The sequence below is a fragment of the Rousettus aegyptiacus genome, unplaced genomic scaffold (genome assembly GCF_014176215.1).
Source record: "Rousettus aegyptiacus isolate mRouAeg1 unplaced genomic scaffold, mRouAeg1.p scaffold_m13_p_3, whole genome shotgun sequence".
NCBI lineage: Eukaryota > Metazoa > Chordata > Mammalia > Chiroptera > Pteropodidae > Rousettus > Rousettus aegyptiacus.
Genome location: NW_023416306.1, coordinates 4,612,810 through 4,631,584, shown reverse-complemented (window position 1 = coordinate 4,631,584; position 18,775 = coordinate 4,612,810). Strand labels below are relative to the sequence as shown.

The 18,775-nt window shown below is 60.6% G+C and overlaps 1 protein-coding gene across 1 annotated transcript in view; it reads left to right on the top strand.

Moving 5' to 3' along the window:
- Positions 1-18,775, top strand: part of HMCN2 (hemicentin 2) — a 129,516-nt gene that overhangs the window by 32,476 nt on the left and 78,265 nt on the right. Inside the window, 12 exon segments of the mRNA XM_036239433.1 lie at positions 111-383; positions 833-974; positions 1,439-1,566; positions 2,049-2,162; positions 3,162-3,311; positions 6,879-7,067; positions 7,675-7,770; positions 8,038-8,165; positions 9,908-10,052; positions 12,581-12,693; positions 12,802-12,961; positions 13,826-13,991. Coding sequence (XP_036095326.1) covers positions 111-383; positions 833-974; positions 1,439-1,566; positions 2,049-2,162; positions 3,162-3,311; positions 6,879-7,067; positions 7,675-7,770; positions 8,038-8,165; positions 9,908-10,052; positions 12,581-12,693; positions 12,802-12,961; positions 13,826-13,991 — 1,804 coding nt within the window.

Here is an 18,775-nt window from a genome sequence, read left to right as displayed (position 1 = left end):
TCCTGAGGGACACAGTGCCGGTTCCAGCGTCCAGACACCACCGGGGTCCGTAGGATGGCGCTCTTCCCCGTGGCAACCTGTCTGAGTCACCTGTGCCCTCGCCCCCGCAGACCCCCCACCACAGCTGGTTCCTGCCCCCAACGCGACCGTGTCCCCGGGGGAGACTGCCATCCTGTCCTGCCGGGTCCTGGGAGAGGCCCCCTACAACCTGACGTGGGTGCGGGACTGGCGAGTCCTGTCGGCCTCGACAGGCAGAGTCACGCAGCTGGCCGACCTGTCCCTGGAGGTCCGCGGCATCATCCCCAGTGATGGTGGGCGGTACCAGTGCATAGCCAGCAATGCCAACGGGGTCTCGAGGGCGTCCGTCTGGCTCCTGGTGCGAGGTGAGGCTCTTCCTGCCACCGCTGTTCTCCCAATTCCATGCACCTAAGTTTGGGAACAACACTGGTGCAGGCTCTGGGGTCCCCTCAAGGTTAATGCCTCAAGGTTAATGGAGGCAAGCCACCCCAGCCCTGGCATTGGGCTGACATCTCCCTAACTCAGCCTCTTCGAGGTGCTCAGCCCGGAGCAGAACTCCAGGGAGCTTGAGGCTCCCACTGGGGGCGTTGGGGAATCACCTCCCGTGTGCCCTAGGGATGTGCTTGGGTGGTCACCTGGTCAGCCCCAGTTCCCACGGAAGCCACTGCTAGGGATTCAGGCTCTTCGGGGCCTTTGCCTCCTGCGTCTCTGCCATCTCTGGCTGTGGGAGGGGAAGAGGGCCAGGCCTGGGGGCCTGGGACGGCACGGTCGCTCTGACAGGCTCTTCCCCACCTGTCCACCCTTTGGACTGCAGAAGCCCCACGGGTCAGCATCCACACCAGGTCCCAGCGCTTCTCCCAGGGCGTGGAGGTGAGGGTCCGCTGCTCAGCCTCTGGGTACCCTGCACCCCACATCTCCTGGAGCCGTGATGGTCACGCCCTGCAAGAGGACAGCAGGTGAGAAGCCCGGGGCCCAGGGCTCTGGGGCTGGGAACAGGTGGACAAGGACTCCTGGGCTCGGTCTTCCTCCCTGTCAGTGGGGAGTAGCATTTGCTCTGCCTTCCTCCTGGGATCATTGGAGACTCGGGAGCGAGGTCACTGTAGAAACATAATGGCGGGGGCCTCGGTGTGGGCTCCGGGGTCAGGATCCAGCAGCCACGCGCTTGAATTCCGCCTCTGCCGTTCAGGCCGTGTGACCGCGGGCAAGGCGCCTTACCTCTCTGAGCCTCGTGAATGACAAAGGGCAATGTATGTGAAGTGCTGAGCAGACAGCCCGGCACAGAGCCAGCGGTCGGCGTAGAATGGGGGTCCCGAGTGATGTCGTGAATTAATTTATTATTAACGAACGTGGAGCAACCCTTTGTGCCCCGACCTGATGGGCCACTTGCCGTTGACCATGTCGTTTTCTGGCATGACTCCAGAGTCCGTGTGGACGCCCAGGGGACCCTGGTCATTCAGGGAGTGGCCCCAGGGGACACCGGGAATTACAGCTGCCAGGCTGCTAATGAGGTTGGCACAGACGAGGAGACGGTCTCCCTCTACTATACAGGTACTCGGGCCACGGGCACCTCAGGAGGGGGCCCGCCCGCCCGCCCTCCTGTCCACAAATACTTACTCAGCATCTGCGTATGCTCTGGGCAGTGGGACACAGCCCTGAACACGTGATCCCTCAGGGGTCTGCCCTGGGGAGTGAGCGGGGTGGGGTGGGGGAGGGGCAGGCAGCCCACACAGGCGTTTTAGCACCTTATAGGGTTTTGGCTTTTATGGCAAGTTCAGTGAGGACCGATAAGGGAGTTTTGGTCCCTGGAGTGACTGGCTTTATTTCGAGGTTCCGGATGGGAAGCTTTTTACAAACCAGCTGTGGCTAGATCTTTCTGGATGACTGTTCTCTCTTGGTGGGGGAGGGGGAGGAGGCAGAGGGCTCAGCTCCACCTGTATCCTCGCCACCTGGGTCCCCAACCTGCAGAAAGCCCCATGGCATTCTAGGGAGCCTGCGGGCTGGTCCCAAGTTCCCCATCTGTCCCCACACAGAGCCACCGTCCGTCTCTGCCGTCAGGGCCGTGGTGCTCGCCGCCATCGGGGACGAGGCCGTGCTGACGTGTGAGGCGTCCGGGGTGCCCCCGCCCCGGGTCATCTGGTATCGAGGTGCGTAGGAGTGGACCCTGCAGATCTGTCCCACTGGAAAGTCGGCTTTCCAGGACGGTTGTGGGGGGGGGCACCACTCCCAATGGGGTGTCTGGGGAGAAACGGCCCATCCCAGCAGCACCCCGCCCCCCCAACCCCAGCCCAGAGTCCTCACAGCTGATGCAGGGCGGCTTAGGAGCGGGTTTGCACCTGGGTGACCGTGGCCAGCTGACTTGGCATCTCGGAGCCAGCCTCCTTATCTGGGAAACGGAGGGGAAATCATGGTTGGCTGTGTGCAAATTAAATGAGTCCACACAGGTGCGGTGTTTAGAACAAGCCTGGCGTGCGAGCTGGGCGGGCTCTGTGTTCTTAGCGAGGTGACCCCGGCGACGGGATTATCTGAGAGGCTGGCGGAGGAGTAACGGGCGGTGCTGAGGCTCCTCAGCGTTCATGCGCGTGGAGCGCTCTCTGAGCCCGCGCCGAGCAGGAGTTTGATTGACGGGAGCGGGTCTCGCCCTCACACCCAGTGGACCTGGGTGCCCAGGCTGCTGCCTCGGGCTTTCCAGGCACAGAATACTGGGCTCCTTGTCCGGCATCAGCCAGAGTCACCGGTATCGCCCCTCCCAGCTGGACGTCCTTCGTCCTTCGCAGCACCCGTTGGCCATCTTGTCAGAGCCTCACCTTGACTTTGAGAAAGGCAGATATAAACTCACAGTCCTAGCAGGCAGTATTAGCTCAGACTTTGAGCCTTTTGTCCAGGGTCACCAGCTAGCGGGTGGCAGAAGTCCAGTGCCCGTATCACTGCACGTGCTGGCCACCTGCAGAACTCTTTCGTCTTGCAAAACTGAGACTCTGTCCCTGTTTAACAGGGGTCCTGACTTTTGGAGGGACCCTCCCCCCACTGCGCCCAGGCCCCTGCCTTGTGAGACGCAGGAGCCCAGGGTCAAGAGGCAGCTTGAGCGCCCAGCCCTCCGTGGTGACCGTGAAAACCTGCCCGATGCTTTGTCGACTTTGGTCCAGGTGGTCTCGAAATGATTCTGGGCCCTGATGGCCCCAGCTCTGGGACGCTGCGGATCCCGGATGTTCTGGAGAGGGATGCCGGCGTCTATACCTGCCGAGCTGTCAATGAGTTGGGGGACGCCTCTGCGGAGATCCGGCTGGAGGTTGGACGTGAGTGTACACCTGTCCCCACCCGCTTTGTCCTGCCTCCGAACTGAGAGGAGAGAACTCTACCAGGCAGCCGGCCGCTGTGGAGTTTGCATCATGTGGACCCCAAGCTCTTGGGGACAAGGGAGGTCAGAGGGAAGTTGTGTGTGCATTACATCTTGCCATGTCACAAATTGCCCCCAAAGCTTTGTGGCTTAAAACAATAAGCATTCATTATCTCTCGGGTATGGAGGGCTGGGATTCTGGGAGTGGCTTAGCTGGGTGGCTCTGGCTCAGGGTCTCACAGGATGACAGTGCCTTCGCTGGCTGGGGCTGCATGGTCGGAATGTCTGGGGCAGGAGGACACACTCTAAGCTTGGTCGTGTGACTGCTGGGAGGAGGCCTCGGCTCCTCACCACCACGCGGGCTTCTCCAGGGAGCTTCTTCTGACATGGCTTCTTTGAGAGTAAGAGAGCAGAGAGAGAGAGAGAGAGAGAGAGAGACTGAGTTTTTACAATCCGCTTCAGTCTTGCAAGTGACATGCCACCACTTCGGCCACAGACCAGCCGCGGAGCATGGAGGGCGGGAGGGAGATGCACAGGGTGTGTATATCAGGAGGCAGGGGTCACTGGGGCCATCCTGGAGTCCGCCTGCCCCAGAGACAAGCTCGGGCCTCTCATCCTGACACCTGAGCTCCAGGCTGGTCTCCATAGCGTACCGTCTATGTGCGTCAGTCCAGAATTGAGCCTCAGTTTCCCCAGCCGTACAGTGGGGCTGACCACATCACTTTCTTAGCTGGGTAGCCATGAGGGCTCGGTGACGTCGGCGCATCGTGCTTAGCACAGGGTCTGGCCCACTGTGAGCCAGAGCCTGGGTTTTCTGCGGCCAGTGTGTAGTTCCAGGCCTGGACCCCAGGCGCTGGGACCTGCTCAGAAGTTGTGGGCATAGCTCCTTCGTGCACTGAGCTGGGACGGGTTGGGCTCAGAGGGTTTGCTGCAGCCACGGCGGGAGCAACAGGTGCTGGGGCTTCTGGGAAGCGCAGAGAATCGAGAATGTGCTTCTCTGGGCTGGCTGGGCCGGGCTGGGCCGAAAGGCTCCCCAAGGAGGCAGAGCCCTGGGTTGAGCAGGCCTAGTCGGGAGGGTCTGGCCCTGGGGACGATGGCGCCACCTCAAGGGTAGCCTCCTCCCAGGTTCGGGGTGCCCTTAGCTCTCATTCATTCATTCCATCATTCATTCCTGGTCACCGGGTGACCAGGCCCTGTGCATCAGGCCCTGTGTTAGGGACACACTGACAGGCTTCACTTGGCATCTGGCTTCATGTCGCTGGTGGGGTCAGTGAGAATGCTCAGGGTACCAGGCATTTGGAAGTGGTGACCAGGGAAGGAGGCCAACCCAACACTGAGGATTCAGGAAGGCTTCGCGGAGAACATGGTATCCAAGCTGAACCCAGAAGCAGTCGGTCAGATGACAAGTTGGGGACAGTGTCCTAGGCAAAGGGAGCAGCAGGCACAGATCTCCCTGTGGCAGAAGAAGCTACCTAGGGAGCGAGGCATGGAGAGGTGGGGGGACGGGTGGCTGAGGTGGCTGCCGCCTGCTGTGGGTCACTCCCGGCCCGGCCTCCAGAGCTGGGCAGCGTCTGGGCTTTGCCCTGCGGCTGTGGTGAGAGGTTTTAAGGAGGAGAGAGCAGTGCGCTCAGACCTTTCCTGCAGGGAGTGTGCGGTGTGGCCGGGCTCTGGGATGGGGCAGGCATGGAAAGCCACGGGCTTAGAGCCTGGTCATGACAGAAACGTAAGCCAGTGCTTCTGTGCCAGGTCCAGCTGTGGTCATGCACTCACATCTGGTCCTCACAGCCCTTCGGGCACCCCGACTTTGAGCGGTGCCCTTGGGCAGGTTCCTTCATCTCTCCGACCCTCAGTTTCCTCATCTGTGAAACGGGGCTTGTGATAACATCACGTCATGGATTTACTGAGACCATTAACGAAATAATGTTCCTAAAAGCACTGCTACCATGCCTGTCACTTATTATATGCTCGTTATTATAAGGGTCTGTCCCTTCTCGAGGGGAAGCTCAGGCCTGGGAGGAGAATGGGGAAAGAGTGTACAGAAAGCTGGGCTATTTGGGGGGTAAGGAGGGAGGGAGTCGGGAAGCAGTCCAGGAAGCCTGCCTGGAGGAGGCACGTTTGAGCCAGGCCCTGCAGGTAGGCTGGGCGGAGTGGGGAAGGCAGGCAGTGGGGGTGACTGCCATGGGTGGGGGTGATGGCAGGACCAGCGCCCCCCATCCGAGGCGGGCCCTGAGCAGAGGCTTTCTGGGATGCTGAGCTGCGGCAGCTTCCACGCCCTGATGAGGTCGGGTCCAAGGCTGTCTTTCTTCCTGCAGTAATTTTCCAAGTTGTATTTATATCTCTCTGGAACCTCCCTAGTCCCTGAGGCAAGGAGGGAAATTTGATGTCATGGTTTGGATGGACGGGAGAGATTTCTGGACAGAGATGGGAAGAACAAAGAGATGTAAGACCTCCGTGGTGCTGGGCGACCTTCCTGGCCACAAATCTGGGGACAGGGCCCGAGGACGGCGTCCAGAGCCTGCAGAGGACAGGGCCTGGCCTTGTCCGGAGTTGGACCTACTCCTGGCCTGCCAAAGGGCTGAACGGATCATGAGAGTCCGTTTTGGGAAATAACTTATCTTTCCTCTCTGATGATAAAAGTAAGACAATGCGTAGGAAAAAAGTTTGGAAGACACACTATAAACTATAAACAGTGGTTACCTTGGCGAGGAGCGTGGGACTTGGGGGTGTGTGGAGCAAAACTTAGGGAAATACACTCGCGCGTGTGTTCACACGTTTCATGACTCAGGTGAGCAGCGCAGCCTTGTTCGGGCCGGCTTCCTGGTGCAGTGATTTAACACGGCCCTTTTTACTCTCAAGTGTCCCCTGTTCGGCCCATAAAGCTTAAGGGCACATTATTTATAACAAGCATGTTTGATTTTGTAGTACTGTTTTAGATGGTCATTACAAAAAAGTTCAGCAACAAAGGGAGATGTAGAGAAGAGATTACGGATGGCCGATGAACTCCCTGAGGAGCCGGCTGTCTGGGGCGGCGTACACAGAGCGAGCCGTGGAGATGGTTGCCCGGCTCCGGGACCCCTGCAGGACGAAGCTCCCTGTGGCCCAGAGCGGGGCAAGTGGGTCTCAGGGGCTTCTGTGGCCGGAGCGTGACTTGCAGCCCCTTGGAGCAGGGCCTCCCGGGAGGGGCCTCTGCCAGGAGCAGGCGTTTGCTCCCCTTCACGTCTGGGCACGTGGCCCCTACACGAGGCCCCTGTCACCCCCACGCAGGCCTACAAGGCGTGTCAGCAACTTCACGCCGCCAAGAGCCGCTCCCTCGGCCTTGCCCCTGAGAACTCTCCAAGGGTGGACCCCGCCAAGCTCAGGTTGACCTCGGGGCCCTGGGTATGAGTCAGTCCCCAGGTTCGCGAGGGCCAGGCTGGAAGAGGGGGAACCTCGCAGAGGGGGGAGGGGAGGCGGCTGTCGGCAGCAGCCCTCTGGGGGCCTGGCGGGTGAGGGTGACGGGCGTGGCTGACCCGTCACCTCCCTGCAGGTGCGCCCCAGCTGGTGGAGCTGCCCCGGGACGTCTCCGTGGAGCTGGGCAGGAGTGCCCTCCTGGCGTGTCGGGCTGTGGGCCGCCCGCCCCCAGCGGTCACCTGGCGCCGTGGGGACGGTCAGCCGCTGGGGCCCGGGCACGGCAGCAGGAGCCGGCAGCCTGATTCGGGAGTGCTGTTCTTTGAAAGTGAGAGAGCGGGACCGGAGGAGGGTGGGCAGGGGAGACGGGACGGCTTCCGACACTCGGAGCCCCCGGGCTGGGTGGCCGGAGCAGGGCCCTGAGCCCTGGCACTGACCGTGGGTGGTGCAGGGTCACCCTTAGCTGGGCGACTGTGGCCGAGGCATTCCAGTACGCCGAACCGGCCATGATGATGATAACAACAATGCCGCCGGCTGGGTTTAATGACTGGCCACCTGAAGGGCCCGTCGTGTGGGTAACACACGGTTCCTGCCACGTGGTGTTAGGCATTGTCATCATCAGCATCATCATCGCCACTGCCGAAGCTACTGTCGCTGCTTACTGCCTGCCGGGCTGGATGCTGGGCGCAGTGGCCACATCCTCTTATCGAACCCTCCCCATCACACTACGAGGTTCTGGTATTGATAAATTCTCCCCATGCTACGGATGCGGAATCCGGGGCCTCGCCACCCTTCCAGGGCCCGCCGTAGGCCCTGTCCGTCTCTGCCACCCCAGCCCTCCCACCTGACCTGAGCGGGGCCAGGCTGTGCTGAGGGCTCCCTCTGCACTGGCTGGAGCCCCGAGCGTCAGGCCCACCTTCTTCCCACCCACGCAGGTGTGGTCCCCGAAGACCAGGCCCCGTACGTCTGCGAAGCGCAGAACGTGTTCGGGAAGGTCCAGGCGGAGACGCGGCTCGTGGTGACTGGACATGGTTCGCTGCTGGACCTAGAGAGGCGGGGCAGGGGGCGAGGCCGGGCACCCCAGGGGAAGCCTCCCCAGCCCCACACCCACAGGGCACCCATCCTTCGGGACAGACGTGTCATGGCCAGGTTCTCCGAGAGGAGCACCTGGAAGCCCGCTTCCTGGGCAGTGTGCCCTGTGACCCCTTAGGATTCCCGTTCCCGATGCGTCCCCTGGGTCCCCCAGATGACTACCCACAGGAATCCAGCGTGACCCGCACCATCTCCTCTCCCCACAGCACCCCCACAGGTCGCCAGCAGTGCCTCCACCATCCGGGTGCTGGAGAGGCAGCCGGCATCCCTGCCCTGTGTCATCCTGGCCGGCAGGCCGCTCCCGGAGAGGCGCTGGCTCAAGGCCGGTCAGCCAGTGAGTGCCGGGCTCCTGCCTGCGTGGTCGGCAGTGGCGCCCCGGGGCGGGAAACAGGGGCCGGGGGGACCGTCCCATTCCCGCCTTGGTCTCTACTTTGCTGATCTCCTGTTTTAGAATGTCCTCTTCCTTCCTCTCTCTCTCTCTTGTCTCTTTCCAGAACCTTCTCTGATAATATGCTAATGGCATCATCACCCTCTAACATCCTGCCAGGGCTCCATGTGGCCGCCGGCCCCCTGGGAGCTCGGCAGGAGCGTCTGGCCACTGTCAGTGCTGAGGGCAGGGAGCAGGGGTTTGGCGGGGCCCAGACACGTGCGTTGGTCGGTCCCCAGGGCAGAGATGTGGCCTGTGCCGTTCGGTGTCTTTCTGCCTGACCTCCTAGCATGTGCTGAGCACACAGTGGCTGCTTTATCCATTTGTACGGATTTGGTTTTCTCTGTTTTCTTCTCTTCCCGTCTTCCGTTCGCTCCTCTGCCTCGCTTCCCCTCAGTTCTTCTGCCCTGTCCTCAGACACACCCGGGTCCTGTGCCCTGGAAGCGATAAAGAGGTGCCCTCACCCCCGCGTTACTTCAAAAAGATGGACAGACGCCAGATCCCCAGGGAGGCAGCGACTGCGCGGTCGTCTCTCTGTTCCCGCTGTCCCGGTCCTGGCACCGTTGTCCCAGCCCCCGGGGCAGTGCAGACGGGGCGCTGCTGGCCGAGTGTGCAGGCTTTGCAGAGGCCGACCGTGACGACGACTCGCTGTCAGCCTGGGCCGTTAGACGTGGCCCCGTCGGCTGTCAGCCTGGGCAGTTAGACGTGGCCTGGGGAGCACCCTGCCACGGAGCGTGGGCGGGCGGGGGGGAGCCATCCTGACGGGGTCCAACAGGCACATGGGAAGGAGCAGCTGTGGGCCTCGCCCGTCAATGCCAGGACAGGGAATGGCCGCAGGTGAAGGCCTGTTTCAGCCTAGGGAGGGTCACTGGGGGGACCCGGTCTGCCCAGCTGCCGAGTGCATGGAGCAGAAAGCCCCTCAACCTTGCTCAGCCTGGAAGGGCCCGGTCCCAAGACGTCCAGGAGCGTCTTGAGAGCAGATGCGCAGCCAGGCTCACAGGACGAGGACAGGGAGGCCAAACGAGGGGTCAGGCCTGGTGGAAGGGCTTCGAGCCCCTCTCCAAAGATGGTCTGGCCGGGCACCTTTATGGAGGGTGCCCCAGGCCCCTGCTGGACCAGAGCTCCCCTCCTGGTGCGGACAGGGGGCGCCTGGGCAGCCACCATTCTCCCTGCCTTTCTCTGGGACCACACCTGACGTGGCCACACCCCTGCTCTGCTTGGCTCTGTTCTCCCCCCTATCCCCACCCCACAAAGGCAGGCCGTCCCTCCTCATGGCCTCAGCGAGGAGGGGAAGGGCCTTGGAGCTCCAGCCCCTACGCAGTGAAGGCTCTGGCCCCAGCCCCCACCTCCCAGGAGCCACATCCGTCGGCCTGGCCTGGGTCAGGCATCTTGCCCTGGTCCAGCTGGCTGTGGGAGAGTGGGGTCGGGGTATGCCAGGGGTCAGGCCCACCGAGCCTTGGGTGGACGAGTCTCAGGGAAGGGGTTGGGGCTGGGCAGTCATGGCCCCCCTCTGCCCCCATCAACTCCCCCACCTCCTCCTCTCAGGGCTCCCTGCTGGCCTGGCGGGCAGTGCGGCTGCTGAGGGTTCCCTCTTGGCTGGCTCGGACCGGGTCCCGCGGTCCAAGCCGATGCTTCCTCACCCTCCCCAGCTCCCGCCTGGCAGCCGGCATTCTGTGCGAGCCGACGGCAGCCTCCACCTTGACCAGACACTGCAGGAGGACGCAGGGAGGTACAGCTGTGTGGTCACCAACACAGCCGGCTCCCAGCACAGGGATGTGGAGCTGGTCGTCCACGGTGAGCCCTGGGCCCCGAGATGATGGGGGTGGGGTGGGAGACTGGACCGCGAGCCGGAAGGCTCGTGGGGGGGACGCGGGCTCGAATGCCTTTGCTTAAAAGAACTGCAAAATAGCATGTGTTCGTAATTTAGAGATTGGACAAGTAAAAAAAAAAAAAATCCTTTAATACTAGTAGCTAAGAACCAGAATAATCACAGATTTCAGTTTTTTCACACTGTAATGCACATAACTCCCACTTGTACACACCTCACCACAGGTGTCTACTAAATTGTATATGATGTAAATGATATATGTTCTTTAAATAAATAACATATAAATCATTTTTATAGCATAGTCACTATATAAATTATATATCTGCATTGCCGTCCATCTTTATAAGCACACGTGCATATTTTAAAACGCAGCTGGGGCCATATTATCGTATGATTGTCTTGCACGCCAGGTGTTTCTTGTGATGATATATCAGGACTGTTTCTGTCAGTAAAATCTCAGAAGCGTCGATTAAGGCCACGTGTCCCGTCTGGATGAGCCGCGAGTCCCTGACTGTCCCCGCGTGTCTGGTTTCTCGCCAGCGTGAACACCCAGGGGGGCAAACGTCCTTGTCTCTCCCTTTGCCCACATTCCTCGGGAGAAAACCCTTAATGTGGAATTGAGTTTCGAGTCCCGGAGACTGCACATTTTTAGGGCCCCTTGTGGATTTGGCCCATCGCTCTCCCGCCCACAGCACTGGGGTCCGCTTTCCTTCCCCCACCCCACCAGGCACTACCTTACGAAATGTTAAGTCGAGAAGTTGAAAGGATGTTTGGTTATGTTTCATAATTTACCAAGTATTTCAATATCCTTTAAAAAAAAAAAATCCCTTTGTTTCATAAACTTCCCAAGGGATGAGCGGGAAGAACACATTGCTCCCCATTATTTAGGGGCAGACCAGATCTCAGGAGGAGGCAGGGTGTAGAGCCCAGGTGTCTTGTCTCCTCATCATTCCAGCTAGCAATAGTGATCACCTGTTGGCCGTGGGTGGGCCACAGAGACCTCTGTGGGGTCCCCTGCATATTTCTCTCCATTTTCATAACTGCTCCAAGACATGGGTTTTTAAAAGACTTCCCACTCGGAAGTTAGGGAAGCTGAGAGGGGGGTGACCCGATAGGGTCACAGATCAGCCAGCCAGGCTGCCTCTGGCACCCCCTAACTCCTGGGGAGCCCCTAAGCCCCACCGCGTTGGCACGGCCTCTTCCGCGGGAGCGGTGCGAACAAGCTCCGGGGTCCTGTCTTCCTCTCCGGACTTTTCCACAGCTGCGCTCCTCTCCCCCACTCCTCTTAGAGACCCCCCCCCCCCGTTTTTATGCCCGTGACTCCTGATGGCGCCCGGAATGGATTCGGCACTTGTTTTCAAGCTCACGTGTTCTGCGAATACAATTTTCTGCCATTTTCTCGTCTGCCCGTCCCCGGAGAGTGGGCAACGATTTAGGGTTAATTTGGCTTTTTTTTTTTTTTGCTGATCAAGGAACATGGCTGCCAAAGATTAAGTGGTTTATCGAAAGTCCCAGAGCAAAAAGATGCCACAGCTGGCTGCTCAGCGTGGGCTGCCCTCTGTCCGGGCCTGGGTTTCTGCAGTGGTGGCTGTGATACTATGCCGTCCTTAACCTCCTGTTGAAACTGTGTGTGTGTGTGTGTGTGTGTGTGTGTGTGTGTGTGTGTGTGTGTGTGTGTGAAGATATATATATAACGTGAATCTTACCTCCTTAACAAGTTTTCTTACTGATGTGTTCTCAATTACCACTGACCTTGGTATCAGATGATACTTTCCACACTGAGATATTTCTAATAATGTACCTTAGAATCCACATTTTCTACGCACTGTCACAACATACATAACCTGAAGAAAACAAAAGTATTTTTATTTTTTCATTTCTGATGCAAGACACAGAAGCTGACTTGACATATATTCACATAAAACTTTTTCTCTCACGTTTAGAACTCAACGGATTGGAACTGCTTTAATCGCTACGTGGAGCATACCATATTAGTATTTTAAAAGTTTATTCCAAACTATTTCTTCTTTTATACTCTAAAACATCTTCATTATGTTGTTTGCACAATCCAGGGGCGTGGACTACATTCACACTGTTGTGTGACCATCCGCACCAGCCATCTGCAGAATTTTTTCATCTTCCCAAACTGAAATCCCATCCCCGTTAAATGCTAATTCCTCAGCCCCTGGTACCCACCATTCTGTTTCCTGTCTCTATGGATTTGGCTCTTGTAGGCCCCTCATAATAGGTGGAATCAGACAGTATTTGTCCCCCCGTGTTTGGCTTATTTCACTTAGCACAATGTTTTCAAGGATGGTCTATGTTGTAGCGCGCATCAGACTTTTTTTACTTTTTGGGGCTGAGTAATATTTCATACGTCTACATGTTGTTTATCCATCATCCTTGACGGATATTTGGATTGCTTCCACCTTTTGGCCACTGTGAATAACGTTGCCGTGAACTTTGGTTTATGAAATTGGTTTGTTTTTGGAAGCGCCGCCTAGAATCCAGTCCACTGCAACCCACCATGTCACCAACGAGGGGGTTCCAGTCTCTCTGCCCTGTGTTGCCTCAGGAGTTCCCGCCCCCACCATCGCCTGGACCAAGGTGGGCGCATTCTGTCCCCACGAGGGTAACTGGAGGGGGTGGGGACCCCGCGAATCGCCATGGGGCCGCGGGCTCTGTCGATGTCATCGGTGACCCTCTCTGCCGCAGGAAACCAATGCCGTGACGTCGAGCGGTCCCCACTATAACGTGAGCAAGGATGGGACCTTGGTCATCGCCCGGCCGTCCGCCCGGGATGCAGGGGCCTACATCTGCACGGCCACCAACACCGTGGGCTTCTCTAGCCAGGAGATGCGGCTCTCTGTCAACAGTGAGTGCAGGCCGCCCCTGTCCTGGAGCGGGGCTCGCCAGGGGTGCAGGCAGGGGCATGGACGGTCCGACCTCACCTGCGTGTGCTCTGCCTCTGAGCCCTTCCCATGCGGAGGGCACGTAGGCCGAAGCTGGTCTTCTGTCACGTCCTCTTAGAGCCGGTATTTTCATATCGCAAACTTTTCTTTGTAAGGGGGAGGATTTCCCTCTGACTCGTGAGGTACCCGGGGGACACGTGAGGGCCACAGGGGTCTTGAGGGCCCCAGCTGGCCAGCTCGTTTAGTTGCGGGTGCCTTCGGCGTATGAGCACCAGCTGGAAATGTCGTGGGGCATAAAGAAAGGGGGGGGGGGGGTCCGGGGCCATCTCTGCCACCCAGAGACTTCGGCTTAGCATGAGAGCAAGGTGAGGTGCACAGGTTAGTACAAACCCCCGACGGAGTTTGGGAAGGCCAGAGGGAGACCGGGCGTCAGCTGGTGGCCGATGTCCTGGGGATGAGTGGGGAGAAGGTAGAGAAAGAAAAGGAGGACAGAGCCTGCCTGAGTGTCCCCAAGGCAGCCACCGCAGGATGAAGAGGAGCCAGAGAGGTCTAAACGTTGGGGCAACGTCATTGCAGCAGGACGAGCTTCCGGAATGAGGAGGGGGTGGGGAGATGGGGGCGGGGCGGAGTGCTGGAGAAACCATGGGATCTGAGCCCACCCCAACGGCTGCACTCTCCCGTTATGACAGAGCCACGGCCACCTTCGGCACGTCCCACCCAGGTGGCACTGGCCCCTCTGCTTCCTGGGGGAGCTGCCCCGGGCCCCTCCGTGCCCCGTCCCACGGTGCCCCGACCCACTCACGGTGTCTCCCGGTTCCCACCAACAGCCAGGCCCGAGATCCGTGTGAACGGTTCGAACAGTACAGACGGTCCTCTGAGAGTCACAGCCAAGGCCGGCGACGAGGTGACCCTAGACTGTGAGGCCCGGGGCTCCCCACCCCCGCTGGTCACCTGGATCAAGGACTCCCGCCCTGGGCCGCTGATTACTGACAGGTGACTCCGATTGCATGGCCTCAGCCCGGGCCAGGGGCAGAGCTGGGGTTTAGGGGAAAACTGGCCCCCAGGTGACCAGTGATCCAGGAGGCGTGAGGGCGCTGTGGATGACCCAGGTGGACGTGCAGCCACCGCTGCACACAGCGCTTTAGTCCCTGGGTCCCCTGAAGCCCCCTCAGTGGACCTGCATGGAGTCTGTGGACACCCAGGTGAGACCCCTCTTAAATAACACGGGAGCCGCGTGCAGACTCTCCCACGGTCCACACAGCAGCCCTCGTTGTCTGAGCTGAACTGAGGCGTGGAGAAGCGGGGTGAGCTGCCCGTGGTCCCCTAGATGGGAAAGAATAATGCCATGTCGGGACCGCGTCCCGACTGTGACACGTGCCCCCTCCTCTCCTGCTCCACAGACCATGTGTCTGGCAGCCAGGATCCCTGACTCAGCTCCCCCCTGCCTGCCAGGTACCCAGGGAGTGGGAGGAGGCTGCCCCCCCCCGCCCCTGCAGGAGTCTGGGGCATGGTGGTTCTAGACAAGAGGGCCTCAAAACTTCTGGAGCCCTTGGCCATCGGGGGCGGGGGGACGGCCGCAGCTCTGGCCGGTGACATCAGTGCTGGCGACGTCCTTGAGAAGTTCCAGACCCAGAAGGTCTCTGAGCAGTCCGCCGCGCGGCCCCCACCCCCTGACACCCACGCGTGGGTTGCTACATCTCAGAACATCTGTTTGCTGAGAACTTCCAAACCGTGCAGAGCCGCACCTCTGACCGCGGCCGGGGGCCTGCGTCGGGGCTGGGTCTGCACCTCCTTGTCGTGGGTGGGGGTCGGGGGAGGCCCTTTGGCTGGGCGGCGGCCGGCGGCCAGGTGCTTATTTATTTACGACTTGTTACTGAGATGGGGAACCGCAATTCCCACGTGTTCGCCCCTTCCCCTTGTGATGCATGCATAGAGAGACCAGCCGGGAGCCGTAAATCTGCGAGAGCCGCTTTTGCCATCGTGGAGCCTAGTCTGGTCCCCCTCCCTGGTCCTCGCGCCTTCGTGCTGGCTTCCAGCTTTCTCTCTCGAGATTGATGAGATTCCAGGAGTTTATCTAAATGAGGAGCAAAAATAGGCCCAGGGGTGGGGCCGGGGCGAAGAGCCCGTCGGACTCGATCGCGCACGGGTCCCAGCCGGTTCCGTCCGCGTCCTGTGGCCTCAGGCGGCCGCCGGCTCCTCTGGGCTCGTTTCCCCCTCTGTGGGGTGGACGTGGTTTAAATGGCGCTCGCGGGACACGGCGACGGGCGGGCAGCGCTTGGTACGCCCGGCGTGCCCGAGGATCGCGCCCCTCGCTGTCGTTTCCCCGCGGCTGTTCACATGGCGAAGCTTCGAGGCAGATTTCACCGCCACGTCTGTCCTCCCATTTCCTTCGCACCCACTTTTTAATAGAAAAGCTTTATCGAGATGTAACTCACGCGCTGTGCAATTCTCGGGCTTTTGTAGATTCACAGTTGTGCAGCCTTCACCACGATTAATTTTAGGGCATCTCCAGATGCCGCCACCCCCCTCCACCAGAAAAAAAATGAAACCCATCCTCAGGGTCGGCCACTTCCCGTTCCTGCCCCTCCCCGACCCAGGCCCTGGCAGCTCCAATCTGCTTCCTGCGTGTGGATTTATCCGTTCTGGATATTTTCTGTAAATGGGATCGTAGTCTGTGGCTTTCGCAGCTGGCTCCTTTTCTTTCGCTCGGCATCGTGTTCCTTAGGCTCGCCCACGTGGTAGCGTGTGTCGGGACTTCGTTCCTTGTCGTAGCTAAATCTAGTCCATCGCGTGGCGGGGCCACCCTTGTTTGTCCGTTCTCCAGCTGCTGGACGTTTGTGTGGTTGCCACTTGCCAGCGAGTGTGGGTGACCTCCCCGACTGTGGGTTGTGTTTAAACTCCATCCCGGGCTCCGGTCCTGGGTTCCCGGCCCCCCACCCCCCGCCATGCATTCTAGCAGCTTCTCCACACAGAGCGAAGCTCAGTGTCTCCCAGACACTCAGCTCCCCCCGTCCCATGGCCATTCGGCCAGAAAGTGGAGATTTAAAAACCCCACGGGGGACACACTCTGAGGGAGCGGAGGCCGGGGGGTGTCCTGCTGTCTGTCTGCTGCTTCTTGTCTTTCTGCTCCTCTTCCTTCTCCAAGGAAGACCCAAAGCCCGGCTTCGAAGCGGCCGTTCTGGAAGCTCGAGAACTCGGATTCAGCCCGGCTCCCCGACGATGGGAGGCTCCAGCTGCTGGCCACGCTTCTCCGTCTTTTCCCCTGGGGCCGGGCCTGGGCCTCCTTCCACCTCATCTGTGGGGGTCCCCTCCTGCCGTCCCTGGGAACTCTGTGGGATGGTCAGGGTGGGAACCACGATGCGGCTAAGCCTGCGAGGCCTCGTCCCTCTCCATTGGGGCAGGCGCGGCCCTGTCCTCCTGCTGGCCATGCTGGAGGCGGGCAGGGTGATGCCGTGAGGGCACCACGCGCGTCCACTGAGGAGGAGACGGAAGCCCGCGGTGGGGGGCAGAGCTGGGTCCTGACCTTCTGACCCCTGGGCCGGGCCCTGCCAGGCATTCACACGTGGATACGCACACAAACGCACACAGACACGTGTCTGTCCACATGACCATGCGTCTACATGCACACACATACACGCAGACACACAATCATGCACACACATACACACAGATATGCACGCACACGCACACAGACACACACACACGCACACAGGCACGCACAAGCATACGGACAGACACACACACTCCAGGCTTCTGGGCCAGGGTCAGGCGGGCCGCGCTGCTCCCTCTGGAGAGTCTGGGGTCTTCCGAGCTCTCAGGGCTCCTTGACCCCTGAGTCAGAAAGTTCTAGTAGAAAGAAAACACAGCGGGCGTGTGAGCGGCCGTGACGTCTACACCACCTGCTCGCATCCACGGCCCATCCCGATTGCACGTAGCCGCCTTTGTGACATTGAGCGGCTCGTCTTCCATTCTGCCCTCGTCACTGACATTGTCCCCCATTCACCCGGGTTCTCGGTTCACCCTGGTCCGAGCCCCTGGTTTTTCACTTAAAGGGCGGGATAGGGCCGCGGGGTGTTGGTCTCCTTGTTGCCGGGCTGTTGCTCAGGGCTGTGAGCTCCGCGGCCAGTTTTCCGCGGTCGTAAACGAGACGGTCAGAACATCTTGGCACAAACGCCTCTCGTTATCTTCCGATCGTCTCCTCGCGGGAGAGTCCCGAAAGCACACGGCTGACCCGGGCGGTGGGAATGGCCACGGAGTGCTTCCGACCCGTGGGACGGCGGCTTGCGAAAAGCCCGTGTGCGCCGTGAATTCACTGTCGAAGGCGGCGGGGTGCCCTGAGCGACGCGTGTGTCAGGCGTGTGCCGAAACCACGGTGGGGAGAGACGACATGGGCTCTGCCGTGCGCGGGGTCGGGGACGAAGACCTGGGGTCCCCTCGCAGCCCGGCCCCGACTCACCACGTGAACGTGGGCGAGCCCCTTCGTGACTCTGTGAGCCTCAGTCTTCCTGTCTGAGAAATGAAAGGGTTGGACGGGTGATGGTGGCCAGAGAGTGTCTCACGGCGCCGGTCCCATGATTCTGCCCAGGAATGCTGGGGCGAGGCGGCGTTGCTAGGCAACAATGTTTGTTTGTGGTTCTGATGTGTAGCTGGGACAGCTGTGAGTGCTCCTGGCCCGCCTCAGGCTCCCTGGGGCCGCTGGCCCGGGTCCCACACGGGGCCAAATCCAGCCGCATCAGGGGGATGGAGAGGGGGCAGCTGGCGGGGGGGGGGGCAGGGACAGCGAGAGGATGGGCAGTCAGCACCCCCACCCCCTCCCCGGCCCAGTTACCCCGGGGCACGGAGGCGGGGGCTGCAGCTGGGATTCCGGTGACCCAGGAGACAAGCCACTGGCATGGCACAGACTGCCCGGGGCGCCTGCTGGGGCCTTCACCTCAGTGGGTCCTCACAGCTCGTGCAGCTTCCTGGCCTGGCGGCTCTGGGGTCTGGTCCTCTCAGGCCCCCGCCAGCAGCTCTCTCGCTGGAACACTTGCAGTAAACTGAACATCTGAACTTAACATTTAGATCAGTGGTCCCCAACCTTCCCGGCACCAGGGGCCGGGGCTCCTCTGAGACTCCGATGCCCGCTGATCTGAGGCGGGGCTGAGGCGTTGATGCCGGCCCTGGGAGCGGCTGCAGATACAGATGGAGCTTCGCTCGCGCGCCCGCCGATCACCTCCTGCTGTGCGGCCCGGGAGTTGGGGACCCCTGCTCCAGATCACCGCCGCGGTTGGCAGAGCAGTAACAGAGTCCGCGGGCCGAGTCCCAGGTCTGCCCTGGCCAGCCGGGTGGCTGCGGAGAGCAGGCCTCCACCGCGCAGCTCACCGTCTCCTCCCCTGCGAAACGGGCGACGACAGGCGGCGCAGGTTCGGCCGCTGGCCGCGTCAGGCGAGGGAGCGGGCGGGGGGGCTCGGCCACGCGGGGGCACGGGGCAGCGCCCGGTGGTCGACCGCCGCCCCCGTTAGCGCGGCCGGCTGCACGTTGGGAGGGCTCGCGGGGATGGCCCGTTCTCCGCCTCGCTCCTCTGTTGCGCTTGGCGCTGGGGCGGGTATCAGGCCCCTCTGCCTGAGTTTTCCAGCTTGGTTTTTCCATGTGGGGCTTTCTTAGTAGGGCCTAGGACGTGGGTGAGGCCCTACCAAGCGAGGCGAGGAGGGGCAGAGCGGCCGTCGGTGGGTGAAGGTCCGGCCTTGCTGGTGGCTGGCGCGAGGGCCTGGGCATACCTGGCCTCTCCTGTCACAGAG